This window comes from Magallana gigas, chromosome 4, assembly GCF_963853765.1.
Source record: "Magallana gigas chromosome 4, xbMagGiga1.1, whole genome shotgun sequence".
Lineage (NCBI taxonomy): Eukaryota > Metazoa > Mollusca > Bivalvia > Ostreida > Ostreidae > Magallana > Magallana gigas.
In genome coordinates this window covers 52870899-52892271 of record NC_088856.1, presented here as the reverse complement: position 1 = coordinate 52892271, position 21373 = coordinate 52870899, and the positions used below count along the sequence as shown (strand labels likewise).

The window sequence follows — 21373 nt, the reverse complement described above, 5'->3', positions numbered from 1 at the left end:
GTGCTCAGTGTAAATTGTTTTAAATATTTCTTGTATACTTGCCTTTTGTACATAATTGATAATTAAAAATACTTAAAATATCTAAGGAAAACAGTTAAACTGATAAACAGCTCGATTTGTTTGAACTCTTCCTGTGTGGACCGGAAGTGACGGAAGACAAAATGAAAGCAGTTAAACACATCTTCAATCAAATGTCGATCATTCATACAAGTTTCATGATTTGATCATTTATAGTTTCTGAGATCTCGCGGGTACAAAATGTGTTTTAAAAAAGCTTTCTGAGATAATTGAGATATCTCACCGGAAGTAGAATCTTTTTGTTGATATAACATCGCATAGATAACTTATGTATAGAATTATAGTTTTATGTTTATTCTATAGAAAAGAAATTTAATGCGTAAAAACAATAATTTTTGAAGTGCTTCCGGTGACAACCGGAAGTTACGACGAACAAAACAAAATAATTTAAACACATCTACACCTATAGGTCTATCATCCCTCAAAGTTTGGAGGTTCAAGTCTTTATCGTTTTTTAGATCTCGAGGTGACAAGCTTTTTTAACGCGGGACAGGAAACGGACGACCGGAAATGAATTTTGATAAAATGAAAAAAACGCCTAGAGATATGATCATTATCTTTCATTCTAGAAATTTTCAAAAATATCTATCCAGCCATCTCCGAGAAATCTTGTGGACAAAAAAAGGAAAAAAAAATAATAATAATAAAAAACCTTACAATCACTATAAGGTCTTCCGTTGGAAACGGAAGACCTTAATAATGATAATGCTAAATAAATTCAACTCAATGTTGCGTACAAATCAGTCTTGTTGGATTGTTTTAATTTTTGTGATAGATGAGTTTAGTATTAATAACGTAGATGTCAATATGCATTACTGGTCAAAGAGAGATAACTCCAATATATCAGACATTTTTCTTCATGAGAGAGAAAGAGTATATGAAAATTTTGATTTTGTGCTGACTGAATAAAATACTTGTTTACTTCTTCTGTGAAAATCCATATAAATATTAAAAAGAACATATCTTTCACAGTATGACCCCCCATAACTCATGAGTTTATTGCTTATTACTACATATGTATTAAATGATGTCCGAATGTCTTCAAATAATAATGTCATTGTTAAGCCGCACCATTGCAACATTAACACTAAGAAGATCGGCGAAGGTGGGTAATTTTAAGCCCATAAAAGTAATTATATAGGAAAATAAATAGAAAATAAAAGGAATATAGCAACGCACGGGGACGGGGAGCTCACATGTTTGCAAATCACAGTATGGCTTTACAAAATTGTCCCTCCACTTTTCTGTAACTGTAAAAAAATGTATTGAAATTATTCAAAGCATGATATAAATTACTGTAATAAAGTTTTTCGGTAGTAAATAACAACCCCCTTCCCTGCAACAACACCCCCGAATATAAATTTCGATTTTTTTTATTTTTGCACTTTAAGATTTTTAGGGGTATGGCTGCCCTCTTCAACTTCGAATTCGAAGCAATGCTCTTTGCCTAAAAATACTTTTAAAAAACTGACATTACCCCTAGATTTACGTTGTCAACTTTGTATTTTTGTTTATTTATTTTCAATTCACGGCTCATTATCCAAACAAAATACCGGGAAACGACGAGAGCAAAACCACGGCTTAATATATGAAACCAATAAATAAATTGTATATAATCGATTGTGAACTACTTGTTTGATCTAGAATATTCAGCTAAACATCTGTAAGAGTTAAATGAAAATGTTCGTGTCTTTAATTCTGCTTGTCTATCTTTAAAACAGTGAGCTTTAAGCAATGGCGACTACTAGACCTACTCCTTAAGATTTCGATGTTTTATTTTAAAACTAATCATAACTGTTACATACCTTTATAATGAACTACTGCTAGTAATTAAAATAATCCTGTGTTTAATATCTTGATTGTAGAAAACACAATCTTTCCTGAATGGAAGGCACTGTCATGACTGTCTTATTTCAAAACATGCTTATTTTTTTTTAGTAATTTTCAAAGCAAGAAATAAGTGGCTTATTTTGAAAACCGGCGTACTATCAAATCCGGCTAATTCTCAAGGTTTTAAGGTATTGATAATATATGCGCGGATCTAGAAGGGGAGGGGGTGAGGAGAGTCCAGTCCCCCCCCCCCCCCGCAAAATTTAAATTTCTTTATATCTACAAAATAAAATTGCCAAAAATAAGCCTCAGAACCCCCCCCCCCAACTCATGTACGTCGAACCCCCCCCCCCCCGGGGGAAAAAATTCTAGATCTGCGCATGTAATAACTAGTATATCCATATCAACGTCTTCAAATAGTGCCATATTTCAGAAACTCAAAGCCGAGTATTTCATGCCTTTATAATTGAAATAAGGCAATGTAATTCAACAAATGGCTGACGCGATGAATTTTTTCGTTACAATAAAACATTCAACCAAACGTTTCAGGAAAATAAACAAGAGCCCATGAGTCTTGACGGTCAGCCAGTATTACATGTATAGCCCTCGGCTGAACCTTTCAGGTAGTCTATTGTTTTTTTTTTATTTTCATGTTTGCAAACGTCGATTCATAAAAAGGGGAAAGGGGTGACAGTTTTAACAATTTTTACCAGATCATGCAAACATTCAGACATTTTCCTCCATCCGTTTGAATTAGAAAGTCCATTTCAACTTTACCGTAATATTCAAAATTATGTGGTTAAAAACTAATTAAAACCAAATAACAAAGTTGTTTACAAATCATTTATTAGACATGATAACACATTATTTAACGTACACAATGTACAACTGCAGGATTTATTACTAATGTGTAAGAAACAAAAGTTACTCAATCTTCAGTGACAGAAATCTTTAAAATGGAACAAAGATCAAATAAACACCATTCTAATGTTCAACAAATGTGGTACCTTCAGTTTATCTGCTTTGAGAAAAGAAAATGTATGATTTATATTTCTATTCTTATTAAAATGATTGAAATTAACTCATAACTTAATATAAACATGATAAAGGAGAGCCAAAAAGATTTTTTTTTACAAATATTTAACATGTTTGATTCAACTTTAAGTGTCATTTTATCAACATTAAAATGTTTTGATTTGTTTGACAAATACCAAACGAGGTTTCTCTGATTGTATTCTTATAATGTACACAGTTTGTTTAGACATTAAATGTATAAACATTTAATTTATTGACAATACAATGACTACACTAAAACAGTTTGTTATTATGATGTATAAACATGATAAACAAAACAATGATATTGTTGACATGAACTAAATGGACGTATATTTTATATGCATGACTCTATTATATAATATAATTAATTATCTTTATGCTAATACATGTTTTATATATACACACAGTCAGTTTGTCAACATGTAATACATATAAACAATGTTACACTGCTGTGTAATGTTCTAGACATATTGTATTTTCTTCACTTTACCTGTGTTGTACTCAGCCACAAAGAGGTTGTCTCTGGTGTCCACACATAAACACCATGGATACTGTAAATCACAGTTGTCAATGTAGCGGAGGAACTGTCCGTCCTGATCCAGGATGTGGATACGCTGGTTGTTATAGGTACAGTCTGCTGTCAGGATGCGACCCTGGCTGTCTGTTGTGATGCCGAGTGGATCGAATGTTCCCTTGGTAGTAAAGGAAGGACCAGTGTAGGTAAACCGGAGTTTCCCGGCCTGATTGACCACCACTACTGCACGGGCTCTATAGTCCGACACACAGATATCCAGGTTCCTGTTCTCACTGATGTATTTAGGGTATCTACCATATGAATAGAGAGGTTGTCCTTTGTCGTCGTACTGAATACTTTGTTTCTCTGTGGAGCCAGAGTAACACACAACTTTTGTTTGTTTATCATCATCACTGTCCATGACAACCAGGAGGTCACCAGAGGAGGTACTACAGACATTGAAAGGTTTCCACCCCCGTAGTCTGATCACTGTCTGTATCTGTGTATTCTTCGCTATGTTCACAGTTCTATCAACTATATCAGTATAAACTAGATCCCCACTCCTTGTCACTGCTATGTTGTATGGATGTTTCCCTGACTTGGTTTGGACTGACTTCACTAGTTCCCCACGGAGGTTGTAGAGTCTCATGATGTTGTCATCACCACACGTCCACATCTCCTCATCACTCAGACAGGACACACTCTCTAATCCTATATACTCGGTGTCTATCTGTGTGATGATCCGTGGTACATCAATGAGCGGTCTGTCCGGGGGAGAGGACTCAGCACCGGGAGATTCCATGGTGTAGCCATGTTCTTCTGTTTTGATAGATGACGCTGACAGAGAACCAAACTGTTGATAAAGCTGTTCTTTGTTGATCTTCTGAGGGGTAAAACTTGGTAAGGACACTGTGAGTTTAGGAGGCAATCTTCTGAATTCATCATTCCTGGATTTGTAGGCAGAGACACGGCTGACATCACTGGAGTCCAGTAACGTCTTTAGTTCAGTAATGGTCTGTGTGATTTCAGAAATGGTGTGTTTAATTTCATCTTCCTGTTTGTCTAAGACAGCCAGATGTTTGGTCTCCGTTTCCTCCACGTTAGATTTCATGTTTCTGATAATGGTGTTTATTTCTCTGTGCAAGTCTTCTCCATGTTTGTCAATTTCTGTTGTTAATTTCTGGGAGTTTTCACTCAGAGCAGATTTCTGGACTGGGATAATGGATGCAATCTCTTGGTATTTGGGATAAATGGATTTCTCTAGTTCTTGTAAATCTTTTTGAATCATTTCTTTCTTGTTGTCCATGGTTTTAGATATTTCAATAAATTGATGGCCACTGTGTTCTTCAGAGGAAAGACATGTTGTACAAATAGGAATGTTACATTGTTTACAGTAAAGTACACTTATGTTTGAGGAATGTTTTGGGCATTTAGGAGTAGATCCTCTCTTTTCAAATGGCAGCACTTTGTGTTCTTTGGATTGATCAGAGAGATGTTCCCCCACACAGGCTTTACACAGATGTATGTGGCAAATGTCACAGTACATAGGGGGGCCTGGGGTCTCACAGAGACGACACCGTAACACATCCTGGGCCCAGCGCTTGTCCATGGTCAGATACTTTTACTCATGTTCTGAAAAAATAAAAAAATGATATATCACTTTTTTTAAGTTTTTGATCATTTGACTATTTCTTATTATAAAACTTTGGTATTTTTTTAAGAAAAACATTGTTCTTGTTGCAAACAGGACACTTAAGAGCTTAAAAGACAGAAAGCCATTTAAATTCTTTTAAACAAAAATTACTCATAAATATAACTTGTTTTAAAGAGTGTGACTGACTATTTTGGACATTACATCCCAAACAGGCTTTGGTGACCCATTCGGATGATTGGTCCCAATCTGTGAAACTAGGCCTGTAGGACATGTAGGACAATATCATTTAGTATACAAATGTCGGCAAGCACTGCAAGCTCTAACTCCAAACCAAAAACCCACAATTCTCAGTAAATTGCAAATGGCTTCCCATGTTCTCTTGAGATCCAGGCATAAAAATCTTTTACAAATAAATTGAGGATAAAAAGGCAGTTATCAAATTTAAAAGGGCCACAATTGTACGTTTTCAGCTATTTTTGTAACCAAGGGGAGCATGATCTGAATGAAAGAGAGAGGGAGAAATTTTAATGTGAGGCTCCAATTACTTAAATTACATTGATACGTGCATCGTTTTGGACAAATTCTAGATCTCACACTGGACAGTCAATCGCACTTTAATTACTATATAATGCATCATATCAAGGACCAACCTAGAGAGTGAAATAGTCGTTTTTTGATCGGTAACTTCGTCGGAATTTACTCCGAAAGAGAAATTGAAGTAGCCCTGTATTATGAGTTCACAATCTTGTAAATTAACCCCAAAGGCAAAGAAATGATAATTAACCAATTTTAAACACATTTTCACAGCCTAAGGTAACTTCTGTTATATGATTAATTACTCGAAACTGTTTAATCTTTAGGGGTTTTAAATACGGGTGATGCAACCACATACTGTGCAACTGATGTTTATTTCTTATAATGTTGATAATACAATTAGTTCTTAACTTGTAATTAGTTAATAACTCTGCCAAATGAATGCTTAAATAATCATGAAACCATTTGTTTACAGTTATTTAAAAAAAATAAGATCCTCTTTATAACGGTTGTAATTGTGTCAAAGGGTTTGACTAATACAGTACTGTCAACGCTGATCCCGTATTTTCCGTGCACCTTTGCAGTCAAAAACAGGTGTCTCGGTTAAAACCGCGTATCCCTGCAATAGAGCTGTCAAGCAAATTAACACTGCCGTGGTCTTGATGATAAATTACAGGTGAATAAAAGCATCTGTCTGAAAAGTTATCCCCCCTGACTAAAAATACAACCGACACCTACACGACACTACAGGTACCGGTGCATGCATATATTATTTTTAATTAATGGATTTATCAAGAATTACATACAATATATAGTTCTAAAATGTTACATTTTTTGAGTATATCCAAAATTATTCATCATTGCTTCTTCATTTGACTTGACGATGTATTTTTACAATCCATTCAAATTGACATAACCTATTCAAAAATTGATAAGTATGCTTTGCAGCCGGATTATATTTTAAAAAAAAAACTGTCCCAAGTTATTGCTTCCATCACTTTTTGATAATTTTTAATAAGAATACACATACCTATGAAAGAAATATAGCTGAAATCAATAAAATGGAATATATCCAAGATATCTTCATTGAAAAATTATCATTTTTCACCCATAGAAGTTCACAGGAACGAAAACAAATTTCTTACGGAGATAAATAAAGGGAAATGTTTACATCTTTTCTCCATTCGGAAGTACTCGGGACACCTCGGGCAATTTTTTAAAGTTATCATGATGGCTTAAAAATTGCTGATTCAATGCAAAATCCACGTAGACTTAGAATAGTGTTGTTCTCTTATTCTAACCCTATATGCTTGTTATATCACTGCTGACTTTAATTCGATTATTTACGGTAAGCTGTTCTTTCTTCACAAGAAAAAGAATGATGTAGTTAATTTACATCACAAATGGGAAATAGTACATGTTATTTAATGCATACATCTGAACGTAAACTGCAAATAACTGGCTCCAGGATCATGAACCTGTCTTAAATTTAAGTTAGAATTTTGTCTTAAATCTCAGATTCAAACTTAGTTAAATATTACTTACTTAAGTTGATCACAAAATGATCTAAGAAAAAACTTAGCTAAGATTTGTCTTAGCTTTAACATCATAGTAACTCACACGATTTTTTGACCGAACTTGTTAAAAGTGGAACTCTTCTTCGTTTGAAGATTCCTATCGGCTGTATCGTAAACATTATTATATACATGTATCACAAAGTTAAAAAATTATATTTAAAAGATGCTTCACACAAATATTAGCGTATTTTCTTACTGGATAACATGTCAGTCATTATACAGACGTGCTTACACACTTTCACTTTAACAAAGGGAAATAACTTCAATAGTAAGTAAACAAAGGGGAAAAACCTCAACTATAAATAGAACTCCCGAGGACAAGGGAGCCGCCCTCTTTGCTGATCATTTCTTATTAAAAATCGAACGAGTGTCGCCATTTTGAACTTACTTGGTAACAATCTATAAACTTAAGTCTGCCTAATAGCAGTCTTAAGATTTAAGACAATATTTCAGACTTACCCCTAAGTCATTTTTTTTGTGATCCACTTTAAGAACAATCTAAAAAATTAAGTGCAAATTTATTGACTTAAGTCTGACTTCAGATTTAAGACAGTTTCATGATCCCAGAGCCTGGAATTTTTCTGAGTCCAAGGGGTATAACTTTGTTTGATCTTACCCAATATCAAACTTGACCTAGATATTATCATGATATAAACCTGTATACCAAATTTCATTTCAATATGTTCATCCTCTGAGAAGAAAATGAGGGAAACTGTAAATAACTGGAATTTTTCTATGTCCAAGGGCCATAACTCTATTGAAAATTGCTCGATCGTACCCTATATCGCACTTGACCTAGATATTATCATGATAAACCTGTATACCAAATTTAATTCCAATATGTTCATCCTCTGCAAAGAAAATGAATGGAAACTGTTGGTGGACCGACAGACAGCAGCAAAGCAATATGCCCTCCCATCTTCGAAGGGAGGCATAAGAATTCATGAAATTTTGACACAGTAAAACAGATCATATAACTAAATGATTCTACTAGTTTAATCACAGAAAGGTCAAGTCAAGGTCACTACCTTTTTCCAGACTCATTAATTTGCAGCAATTCTGAATTGAAAAACATGATATTTTCCTACGCCAATATTCTGTCCAAAAGTAAAGTCCTTCATAGATTCTAAATATTGATTACTATTTCTATGCCAAGTTGTATGATAGTAAACAAGATCTCCAGGGGCCAAATCGCGCACCTGAGCAACAATAGCCTTAACTGATTAAATTAGCATTACAGTATCAAAATTAGCTGCAATAATGTAGCCCTCTCCCGATTTTTTTTGGGGGGGGGGGGGGGGAGAGGGCTACAACTCCATAGGATCTCCGTAATGGTGCAAGTGCGGGAGTCATTCACTCCCGCAACGATTTTGTCTCAAATCGTACATAAATGACAATAACATTTGCATTTCTTACCTAAACTCAAACATTGTAGATGTCTATGGCATAAATTAATCCAAAAATATCAAGTATAGTCCTTATATCGGTTATTTGTCGTGTATGTTAACAACGAAAGTTGAATTTGTCCGCTATGTTTACTGACCTTGACCGGTTTTATTTTGGGACAGCCAATGAGAATTCAGGAGCGGATCTTGAACTGAATATAGGAATTCCCCTATTTTAAACATAATTAACGCGGTAAATATGAATTTTCCATTATATACCATTTCCTTAAATGTTGTCTTAGTGATAAAACGAGGTAGGATCGATTATTTACACTGACATTCACGTTATCAAGCCCATCAAAACTCTAAGCGTACATCCCATAAAATCACGCGAGAACTGTCATGGCTGCTGAAAAAGAGGACTGGTAAACATGCTTATGTGTTTTATCTGGTTTTGATTTATATACGGTTAATTTGTTCAACCTGAATTAAAAAATCATTTTATCTAAAGGAAGTCAAATAAAAAATGGATCTCTTCAGATCGAAGTCAGCCGCATTAAAAAAGCAATTTTGTACCATTACGGAGATCCTGTGGAATTGTAGCCCTCTCCAGTAAACATCAGATATAAAAAATCGAAGAGGGCTACACTATTGCAGCTATATCAAAATATCTTGACAACTAAGTACAATAGACATTCCTAATAAACCATTTAAAATCTGCCAAATTTTTATCCTTATATTTTTATTTGGTAAATACCAAGCCCCTTTTTTTGTTGTACCTGTAAGAAGATTTGTCTCTATTCCTATATAAACCCCCCCCCCCTTTTTCGGGGCCCCACTTTTCTTTAGAGAATCATGGTTTCATCAAACGTTTATCTGCACAACCTGTGCTTTCACACAAGTTACTGCTTTTTGGACTGAAAACTTTTCCAGAATATTTTTAAAGATTCTCTCTATATATTCCTTTATAAATATTCATCCAACATGCGGCCCGCCCTAGCCCCAGGAACTATGATTTAGCAAACTTGAATTACCACTACCTGAGGATGCCTCCACACAAATTTAAGCTTTACTTGCTTAATAGTTTTTAAAAGAAGATTTTCTATATATATTCCTTTGTAAAAATTTATCCCCCCATCGAGTCCTGTCCTACCCCCAGGAACCATGACATTGAATCTACACTATTTGAGAATGCTTCCACTCTAATTTGAGCTTTTCTGGCCTTATACCTGGTAGTTTTTGAGAAGAAGATTTTAAAGATTTTCTCTATATATTTCTATGTAAAAATTCATCCCATATTGTGGCCCCACCCTACCCCCGAGGACCATGATGTGAACAAACTTGAATCTAAACTATACCTGAGGATGCCTTCACAAACGTTTAAGCTTTTCTGATCTAATAATTTTTGAGAAGAAGGTTTTAAAAGATTTTCTCTATACATTCCCCCATTGTGGCCCCACCCTACCCTTGGGGACCATGATTTGGACAAATTCGAATCTACACTACCTGAGGATGCCTCCATACAAGTTACAGCTTTTCTGGCCTAATAGTATTTGAGAAGAAGATTTTTGAGCATGGTTAAATATGGGATCAGCGTTGTTAGTACTGTACCTCCAAAATATACAGAAATACAGATTTATTCCTCAATTAATCTTAAAATTAAATTGCTAAAACAATTACAAACCATTTCATTTATAAAATGGATGAATATATCAAAAAAATTAAATTTCATAAATTGGATAAGTTTTTTTTCAATTTTTAAAAGTTGTTTTTTTTTATTGACTTGCTTAGAACTAATTTAATTTAAATTTTAAAGCTCTAATCTGTGTATATCATCATTAGCGTTATGCCGTTGTCAAGTAATGGAAGTCTCCCTGATTTCTTAAACTTCTTCCAATTTTTGTGTTAGGGAGAAGCAAAGTCTCCCGAATATTTTGCTCTAGGTTGGTCCCTGCATATGTTAATGTACCAAAGAACCTTATTTGTGTAATGATATTAACTAAAAATATTTTGTTATTTTTCAATGAGAAAGTCAGTTCCAGTTGTTTGTACATAGCGTTTCATGATGTAAATAATAAGTTTGATAGGTCAGTCGACTAAGTGATAGCTAGGGATAATACCACCACAAATCATTCGTTTTCCTTTACCAGGCCTGTACTCTAAGAATTGGTGTGTTGTATATATTACCATAGTTATATTTTTGAAGTTGTTTTCCCTTGACAAGTTGTATTCCAGTTTTTACATAGTGTTAATTGTAAAGGGATATATACCTTTTTTTTAAAAATCAATTATAAAATAAAATGCAACAAAATTCTCCCAAGGTGTTATGGAAACAAATCACCAAAGTTTCTCCTGATCAAGTGAATACTTAAGTTCATATCTTATCAGACCATTAAAAATTTAGTAATATAACAATGTAATAGAAATGAAAGAACAAACCTTTGTTTCATACTTATGATTGATTAATTTCATTTTGATCACTACATATGTAGGGTGAGATTTTTCTTTTCTATGCTGCGCTCGCCTCAACAGTCGCACCAAAAACATATCATATATAACCAAGGGTGTGTTCAATAGAACGAGTGCTCGCAAGCGTTCACTAAAATTTGTGTTGCAGGTTTAGGGAATTATTGCGAGCATGTGCAACACCTGCTCTGTTGAACACACCTTCGGAATGTATACATCCCTATTACCAGTTAACATATTCTCTTGATTTTCATATACAGGCTTATAAAATTTAAGTAATATTCGAGTGAATTAAAATGCTATAGGAGGCCCAGGGGCCACATTGCTCACTTGAGAATAAAGTCAATGAAAAGCTTTAACCGTCTTTAGAGTATCAAATACAAAATGTCTAGACAACTTCATAATTGGTTTTTGAAAAGATTTTTCTCTGTGTATTCCTGTTTAGAAATTCTACTTTCCTATAGTAGCCCAACACTAACTCCAGAGATTATAATTCACAAACTTGAATCTACAATACCCGAGTGGTTGTACATAAGTTACAGCTTTTCAGGCTGATTGGTTTTTGAGAATTAGATTTTCCTCCATATATTCCTACATAAAAATTTGTACCCAAGCTGTTGCGCCACTGTATCCTCTTGCCCAATAATGCTTTGTGCCAAGTTTGTATAAAATTGACCAAGCAGTTTTAGAGAAGATGAAAATGTTGAAATTTACAACAACGACACTGACAGACAATGGCCAAATTTTGATCAGAAATAAAAACTAAATTGACAATTACTGGCAAACAACCAATTCTTGCCAAGAACCATTTCTCCCAGTGTATTGTTACGTCATTCTATCAACACAATGACATAAAATCATGTACAAAATATGACGTAACAATGCACTGGCTAGAAAAGGTACTTGGCATGAATATAAGGTTGCACGCCAGTAGAGATAAAACACTAGGTTTAAATTATCAACTTAATCAGATAATAGTTACATGTATTAATACCTACAGTTAACAAATTACAAACCTTTTCACCTCCAACTCAAAATGGCGATAATGCGCTTCAGCTTTGGTTTTTTCTCTTCCTGGTTAGGTTTCCTGTATAGAATCACGTGATTGAGTAGTTTCAATACAACACAAAACCAAACATTGCGGGCAAATCTACTATAGTAATTGTGCTGTTTTAATGTCTGACAAGTTGAAGAGCAGTCATATTAATCTTAATTATCCTATTAAATTACAAAGATGACTAGATGATTTTAGTTTCATGATATGCTAGCCAATAGTCATCATGGTCATAAAGCTAGATAATTTGAAAGGACAGCAACATTTAACGATTCCCTCATAACAACTCATCAGCTGGTACATTTTAGGCAATTTCGCCAACTCTCAGTCTCTGTTATAGCATTAGATTAAAAGCATTCTTCAACAATCAGTAATAACATACGTTTAACAAACTACGCACCTCATAAAGACCTACAACTCAAAATGGCGACAAAATCCATGTTTGATCTTCCTAGTTCATGTTTACTCCTCTTCCTGGTCGGCGGCCTATTAAAATCACGTGATTGATTTAAATAAAAGACAAAACCAAGTTCTGGATATAATCAATACATTGTGTCAGTGCAATGGTCAAATAATTTTAATCATTAAATCAAGATTATAGTCTGATATTTCTTGATATGCCAATGAAATCAAGCTAGATACGTATTTTACGTCCCTGATCAAACATAATGCAGTGGAAGGACAGTAATATCATTTAACAATATTCCCTCAATTATTACGTTATATACTTATATCAGTAAGTGTATAAAATCGAACTCCCTGATGTGTAGGCCTCTATACCTCTTCTTCCACAGAACTATAGTTTTATCTGACTCTTGACATCACGTCCACTGTCGTCTGCGCTACACATCGCAACTTCTCGGGCCTTTCCGACAGAGCTCGTGTTTTTCCGAGCAACGGAAGGATGTTAGGGTGTAATATATATCTGCTATTATTTTTACCATACGCCTATATAACGTTATAATTTATTTTTAATTGTTTTGATTTTCATCGAAGTCAATACCAAGAGATTCAAATGAAATAAAGTTGAAGTGATGAAGCGCGGCTAGATTTCTCAAAAATTGATAATGTGCGTAATCACGATACTGGCGTACGTGCGACCAGGCCCCGAGGTTATAAAACTTTTTCCATACGTACTCCGTACTCCGAGTATGTGCGCCACTGAGTACGACTCTAAAAACCGAGGTTATAAAAGTTTTGGAGTATGTTCTCCGCTGAGTACTATTTGGAGTATGCTCCAAAAGCCGATCGATGAAATTTTACGTCTCTGGAGAAAGACAGAGAACGGTAATTCGTGTAAATAGTCCTGGCATGTAGGCAAACTGTACATCTATTCAGATTAATTATTTATCAAAAAATATAACACATTATTTACATGAACATATTATCTTCTTCATCTGCAAGCATGGAGATGTGTCTGCATCTATGACTTATGAATTTTTGAGCAACAAATACGATAAATCCAGTGTAATTGGTAAAATTATCAACAAATTGTGTTTATGTCAAATCTCTCTCTCTCTCTCTCTCTCTCTCTCTCTCTCTCTCATGAGACTCAGATAGTGATTCATGCATGTGATGATTAAGTATAATTATGTTGTAAGGAACGATATGAATATAAAAGAAAGAAATAAGAATTTACACGGATATAAAGAGAGTATTTCAACATAAAATTTAGTTCGATATATCTTAAGTTTTCCTGGCTTTTTAACGATTTTGATATTGTACAAGCCAAGGTCAGAAACGACGCCAATACAAAACTGGAAAGTCACTGCCCCCAAGTGGATATCTCTTAAGATATTTAGCGAGCAGTTCCTGTATTAAGAAAAACAGGGAAGAGTTTAATTCAAAAATAAAAAAAAATACACTTGGAAAAATCACAAAAAGAGAAGATCCGTTTATTTTCACACTCAGGAAGTATACACTAAGGAAGTTATATATGGGTATTCCAATTTAATTGCAACATACTATATTTGCCTTAATTCTTGTGAGAAAAAAACATCTAATATCTTGAAGGGGTGGGGTAGGGGTTGGGGTTGGAATTGCATCAATGAACATATGCGAAAAGCCAAGGACACACGTAAAGCTTCTCAGTTCAATATTTTTGGGAATGTGCACGAGAGTTTAAAAAAAATCACTAATTGAAATATTTTTAGTTTTTCTCACTTAGTCAAGGATTGAAAATGTGTGTTTAGAATTTATACATACACGTACTGTGTCATTTTTAATCTTAAGTAACGTCATTTGATTTTTTTGAGCATGCCTTTTCCTATCATCTTTAAAATTCGAAAAACATGTGTTAATATTGATGCATTTGACATAAATATCTGGTTACTTCAGATAAAAAAGGAATAACTATATAAATTATCTAAATAGTTACTTGCTAATAAAATAAAACAATTTAAGAGTGATTAATATTCCCACAGCTTAGCTATAAAGAGAAAAATATCTCACATGAAAATTCGAAGAAGCTATTCTATCACAAGTAGTACATAAATTTTCAATCGATTGCATAGAATAACAATAATCCCCGTTCTCTCTCTCTCTCTCTCTCTCTCTCTCTCTCTCTCTCTCTCTCTCTCTCTCTCTCTCTCTCTCTCTCTCTCTGTCTCTCTCTCTCACACACACACACACACACACACACACACACACACAAATTCTAGTTTCTATCATGCGGGTTTTGATTAATTAGAGTGTTATTTTTTTTTTTACATAAACAAGCTTTTAATTAACTGTAAATTCTCAAGCAGAATATATACATCGATCATACTTTATGTTTTTCCATAGCTGTGTATTTAAGAATAAAATTTGATGTCATAACACCAAAATCGAGGCCGGGTCTAATTTGTTCTGCCCTAGATTTTTGAATGAAATTTTTTACATGAATTTCTACTGATATAGTTATTATTTTAAGATAAAAAAAATAAGACATTTACCACACCGTTTGTTGAAGGGGTCATCTCAAAGTTTGTTAATTTTTAACATAGGACCCTATGGGATTTTGCTTGAAATGTACCAATTTTGCATATTTTTTACATATTTTTAAAACTTCTTTTTCTGTTCTACATATAAAAGTTATTGCTAAAAGGCATCAAATGGTCAAATAAAAAAAACTTTTACCTCCTGGTTTGTTCTAGGGGTCTTATCAAAGATGTTTTTTGTATGCCAAATTTCCCAGTTTGTCAGATAATGGCTATTTTTTATTTGACAAAGGCGGAAATGGTGATCTTTATAGTATTATTAAAACATTCAGACATATTTAGGTAATAAATAAATATATACCATCACATATTAAGGTCATTAATATAAAATACATGGTTACTGTCTTAAAATATATGAATTAAGCTATATTTCGGCGGGTTAAGAAAACGTGACAGAGGGCTAGGCTTGCTGAAACTTTTTCACGTTTGGCGTCAACAAGGCAAAAAGATGACGTCACAATACATATGAAACGCTGCGCGAAAGCGTGCGTACTCGTTCTGTACTCGGCCTCTTAAATATTCATTTGTAGAAAGATACTAATATAATATTTAAGACTATGGGGTCACCGGGACCCACCATCCTTATATTCGAGCGTTTATAATCAAATGTTAAGCCAAACAATGCATTTCACCTTACGTATACTTATAATTAGACATGTCTATACTCTCGATGTTTTAATTTGAAATAAGTAATATCGTAAGGTAGGTGATGTTCCATGGTAAAATTTCTTTGATATTCAAATACACGTTTGAGATATTTCTTCTCGTGATTACCGGTATACTTAAAGTAATAAAATTATTTACAATTTTTAAAGCTTTGTAGATTTAAGACCTACAGTCATCAAATCCCTCTCTCTTGTAGAAATCCAAGAAACATATATATATATATATATATATATATATATATATATATATATATATATATATATATATATATATATATATATATATATATATATATATATATATATATATATATATATATATATATATATATATATACACACACCAGCTTATGTTATATTAAAAATGGAAGAGTCGTTAAAAGACTAGTTAGTATGACCAAATAATATTTATGTCAAATGCATCAAAATTAACACATTCAATTAGTGAATTTTCTTAAACTCTCGTGCATATTCCCAAAAATACTGAAATGAGAAACTTTACGTGTGTCTTTGGCTTTTTGCATATGTTCATTGACGTAATTCCAACCCCCACCCCTTCAAGATATTAAATGCTTTTTTCTCACAAGAATTAAGGCAAATATAGTATGTTGCAATTAAATTGGAATACCCATATAACTTCCTTAGTGTATACTTCCTGAGTGTGAAAGTAAACGGATCTTCTCTTTTGTGATTTTCCGAAGTATATGTTTCTATTTTTGATTTAAACTCTTCCCTTTTTTCCTAATACAGGAACTGCTCATTAAATATCTTAAGAGATATTCACTTGGTGGCAGTGACTTTCCAGTTTTGTATTGGCGTCGTTTCTGACCTTTTCCTGGCATGTAAAATATCAAAATCGTTAAAAAGACAGGAAAACTTAAATATATCGAACTAAATTCTATGTTGAAATACTCTCTTCATATCCGTGTAAATTCTTACTTCTTTTTTTTTTTATTCATATCGTTCCTTACAACATAGTTATACTTAATCATCACATGCATGAATCACTATCTGAGCCTCATTAGAGAGAAAGAGAGAGAGAGATACATGTATTTGACATAAACACAATTTGTTGCAGGCACGTAGCATCAGGTGGGCCTGCCCCCCCCCCCTTTTCTCGCAGCAACACATTTTTAAAAATTTACATATAAAAAAATGAATTATAATGGAGTTGCCCCCCCCCACACACTTTTTTGGGAGTATGTAGGGGTACCACCAAGTGGCTTCCGGGGGTTCTGGCTCAATTCAGGGGTTTATATCTTACTTAAGATTGACCACAAAAACTTGGATACACTAGGATTTGGTAGAGGACCTCAAGAGTTATTCATAATAAGCGTAAGAGTGTACCTATGACCCCTTTGTGCCGTCTTAGGGTATTTATGAATACCCCTCGAGGACCTCTACCTAATCCTAGTGTTTCCAAGTTCTGGTGGTCAATCTCGAGTGAGATATAAACCCCTGAAATGAGCAAGAACCCCTGGGAGCCACTTGGTGGTACCCCTACAGCCCAAATTTGAGACCAGGAAATAATATCCCCATATGTCCCCTTCACTGCCCTGGTATCCGTTTGATACACACTTCAAAGATAAAAGAAATAATAGCCCGCCTTTCGCACCTATATCAGTATGAAATGCTAACATACGACAAAGTTCGAGTGAGCAAGCTGAACCCTTGTAGGGGTCATAGGTGCCCTCTTACGCTTATCATGAATACCTCTTGAGGTCCTCTACCTAATCCTAGTGTTTCCAAGTTCTTGTGGTCAATCTCAAGTGAGATATAAACCCCTGAAATGAGCCAGAACCCCTGGGAGCCACTTGGTGGTACCCCTACAGCCCAAATTTGAGACTGGGAAATAATAGCCCCATAGGTCCCTTCACTGCCCAGCTGGTATCAGTTAGATGCACACTTCAAAGATAAAAGAGATAATGGTCGCCTTTCATCCCTATATCATTGTGAAATGCTACAATATGACAAAGTTCGTGTGAGCTAAACCGTCCCTTTTCGTTGTTATCGTTAACGTTGTATTCTTCAAAGGTTCACGTCAAAACATGGCTGAGAGAAAATCATCCCAATTTCACCTGATGATTTTTGCTGTTTTTTGACTGCGACATATGATAATCTTTTTATTTAAAATAAAATCACAATACTGGGTGTTCTATCGTCTCATATTCGATTTAATACGATGTCTTTTTAATTTTCGATTGATGTTTCTGGGGGAGTGAAAAGGCCAGAGCATACATTTTTAAACATGCACATGTTCAGCTTCGATTTAAACAAATAATCTTGCCACACTGGATTGGCCTGGGATTTTTATTGTATTTGTATCGTTTTATGCCTTTTAATTTACTTTAATTTATCATGTCTTATATATCATAATACATTTGCATATCACTTTATACGATGCATATAGTTTTTCTATTTGTATTAAAAAGACTACACTTAGGATAACATTATTTTCATAACTTATGACCCGTATAGACGTATTTCATTTCTATCCAACAAAGACGCATTTATAACTCTTATCCAGGCAAGCTTTACTGCTTCGGAAGCCGTCAATGCTCGTACAAATTATTGAGCATTAATCATTTTGATATTAATTAAAATGTGTCGATAATTAAGGAAAATATAATTTTTTGTTCGAGTACTCTCAGTACTTTGATGAATTTTCTTATTGACTGCTAGCTTATACGGGCTTAGTGGCTACTGTTAGTGGCTGCTAGCTTCAGCCTGGTTGCGTATGGCTGTGTTCGAACGCATATTGGTCGATGTCTGGTTAAAAAAAATGAGAAAGATATTAATTGCTACTCATAATTTTACTGCGTATGAAAAAGGATGGACAATACCTTGTAAACACATTAAATCATATGTGTGCGCGCTAAAATTTAACACATAGCATGTTATGCTGATTAAAAAAAGCAATTTTTGGAGGTTTCGCTTTCCGCCGCCATCTTTAAACTACCTGACCAGAGACAGACCAGAGACTCTCCTTTGGTTTGACCACGGTTTCATTTTAGTCGGACTAAAGTGGGTTCGATCTCATTTTAGTCGAACTAAGGTGACCGTGGTTTGTGATCGAACTCGCTCTTTATGTGTTGATAAAATGACGTCACAATGTACTGGCGAAAAATGGTACTCGGCGAGAACAGGTCGCACACCAGTATGAAGAAAATTAGACATAACGTTACAGGCACTGTACCAATTATCAGCTAAACTTTCACTTTTTTTTGTATTTCCTTGTTTCTTGATATATTTAGATAACACTTGACATAGTTTAAATAGTGATTTCCATTTTTTATCCATCTTGTTTTTGTGCTTTTTAGCACGCCCCGAATTAGCCATGTTTTACGATTTACTGCATGTACCAGTTACCGTCTTTGTGATAATAACAGGCACGTAGCCTCAGGGGTGGGGGGGGTGCCTTTTGGAAAGTAATCTTTTTCCTTTTTTTTCTTTTTTATATAGCTTGTCAAGATTTTTTTTATGAGTCTGCCCCCCCCCCCCCCATCAAAAACGATGCTACGTGCCTGAATAACATAGTAAAATCCCTGTACATGTTGATTTCATACTCTGCATAATGTAATTTGAGTTGTGTCCCTTTTTGTGTACGACTAAAGGTAGTAGGGGTTATGATACATTTGTACGGTGACTGCGTTATACGGAGGCTGCCATAGGACATATGCTTGAGAAATCTTTTTTTTTAATTCGTGGCCACGAAATAAAAGTCGTTCCCATGAAATAAAAGTCGTGGCCACAAAATTAAAGTCGTTCCCACGAAATAAATGCCGTGGCCACAAAATAAAATTCGTTCCCATGAAATAAAATGTAGTCGTTCCTACGGAATAAATGTCGTGGCTACAAAATAAAAGTTGTACGTGCAATGTTGATTCTTATATCTATTGATATCATGACGCATATATATGGAGTAGGTTGAGAAGAAGGACATGATAATACTGATTCATTCAATTTAAAGATGAATGAGTTGATATTTTACTTCAATTCCCTGGGAGTGACACAAATGCAAATCGAGGACAGTTTGAGTATTAAAATTTTGATTTTGTGTTGATTGAATAAAATAATTGTTTACTTCTTCTGTGAAAATCCGTACAAATATTAAAAAGGACAATATATCTCACAGTATGACCCCCCCTCCCCCTTAACTCATGAGTTTATTGCTTATTACTACATATGTATTAAATGATGTCCGAATGTCGTCAAAGATGAAAATAATAATGTCATTGTTAAGCCGCACCGTTGCAACATTAACACTAAGAAGATGGGCGAAGGTAAGTAATTTTAAGCCCATAAAAGGGAATTTATAGGAAAATTAATAGTAAATAAAAGGCATATAGCAACGCACGGGAACAGGGAGCTCACATGTTTGCAAATCACAGTATGGCTATACAAAATTGTCCCTCCACTTTTCTGTAACTGTAAAAAAATGTATTGAAATTATTCATCAAAAAGCATGATATAAATCACTGTAATAAAGTTTTCAGTAGTAAATAACAACCCCCTTCCCTCCAACAATCTTTTTTAATTTTTACACTTAAATATTTTTAGGGGTATGGCTGCCCTCTTCAACTTCGAATTCGAAGCAATGCTCTGTGCCTAAAAATACTTTTAAAAAACTGACATTTTCAGTAGATTTACGTTGTCAACTTTGTATTTTTTGTTTATTTATTTTCAATTCACGGCTCATTATCCAAACAAAATACCGGAAACGACGAGAGCAAAACCACGGCTTAATATGAAACCAATAAATTGTAATCAATCGATTGTGAACTACTTGTTTGTTCTAGAATATCCAGCTAAACATCTGTAAGAGTTTAATGAAAATGTTTGTGTCTTTTGAGCTTTTAGCAATGGCGACTACTTGACCTACTCCTTAAGATTTCGATGTTTTATTTTAAAACTAATCATAAATGGTATATACCTTTATAATAAAATACTAGTAATTAAAATAATACTGTGTTAAATATCTTTATTGTAGAAAACACAATCTTTCCTGAATGAAAGGCACTGTCATGACTGTCTTATTTCAAAACATGTTTTTTTTTAGTAATTTCAATGCAAGAAATAAGTGGATTATTTTGAAAACCGGCTTATTATCAAATCCGGCTAATTCTCAAGGTTTTAAGGTATTGAATATCTATGCGCGGATCTAGAAGGGGAGGGGGTTAGTAGCCTGTTTCCCTGGCCTACCCATAATGCTCCGCAGAGCATTATGGGTAGGCCAGGGAAACAGGCTAGGGGGTTAGGAGAATCCAGTCCCCACCCCCCCCCCCCCCCCGCAAAATTGAAATTTCTTTATATTTACAAAATAAAATTGCCAAAAATATGCCTCAGACCCCCCCCCCCCCCAACTCAAACGAACCCCCCCCCCCCCCCCGAGAAAAAATTCTAGATCTGCGCATGTAATAACTAATATATGCATATCTACGTCTTCAAATAGTGCTTCATTTTAGAAACTCAAAGCCAAGTATTTCATGCTTTTATAATTGCTTGATATTAAAAAATAAGGCAATGTAATACAACAAATGACTGACGCGATGACTACTTTATATTAGAATTTTTTTGATGCA

The 21373-nt window shown here is 34.3% G+C and overlaps 1 protein-coding gene across 1 annotated transcript; it reads right to left on the bottom strand.

Moving 5' to 3' along the window:
• Positions 1-2737: 2737 nt before the first annotated feature.
• LOC136274933 (E3 ubiquitin-protein ligase TRIM71-like) lies at positions 2738-12989 on the bottom strand. The gene is made up of 4 exons (XM_066082930.1): positions 12877-12989; positions 12549-12634; positions 12111-12181; positions 2738-5110 (listed from the first exon to the last, which is right to left on the bottom strand). The coding sequence occupies exon 4, from the start codon at positions 5085-5087 to the stop codon at positions 3426-3428; it is 1662 nt and encodes a 553-aa protein (XP_065939002.1). The 5' UTR covers positions 5088-5110; positions 12111-12181; positions 12549-12634; positions 12877-12989; the 3' UTR covers positions 2738-3425.
• Between the last annotated feature and the right edge of the window lie 8384 nt (positions 12990-21373).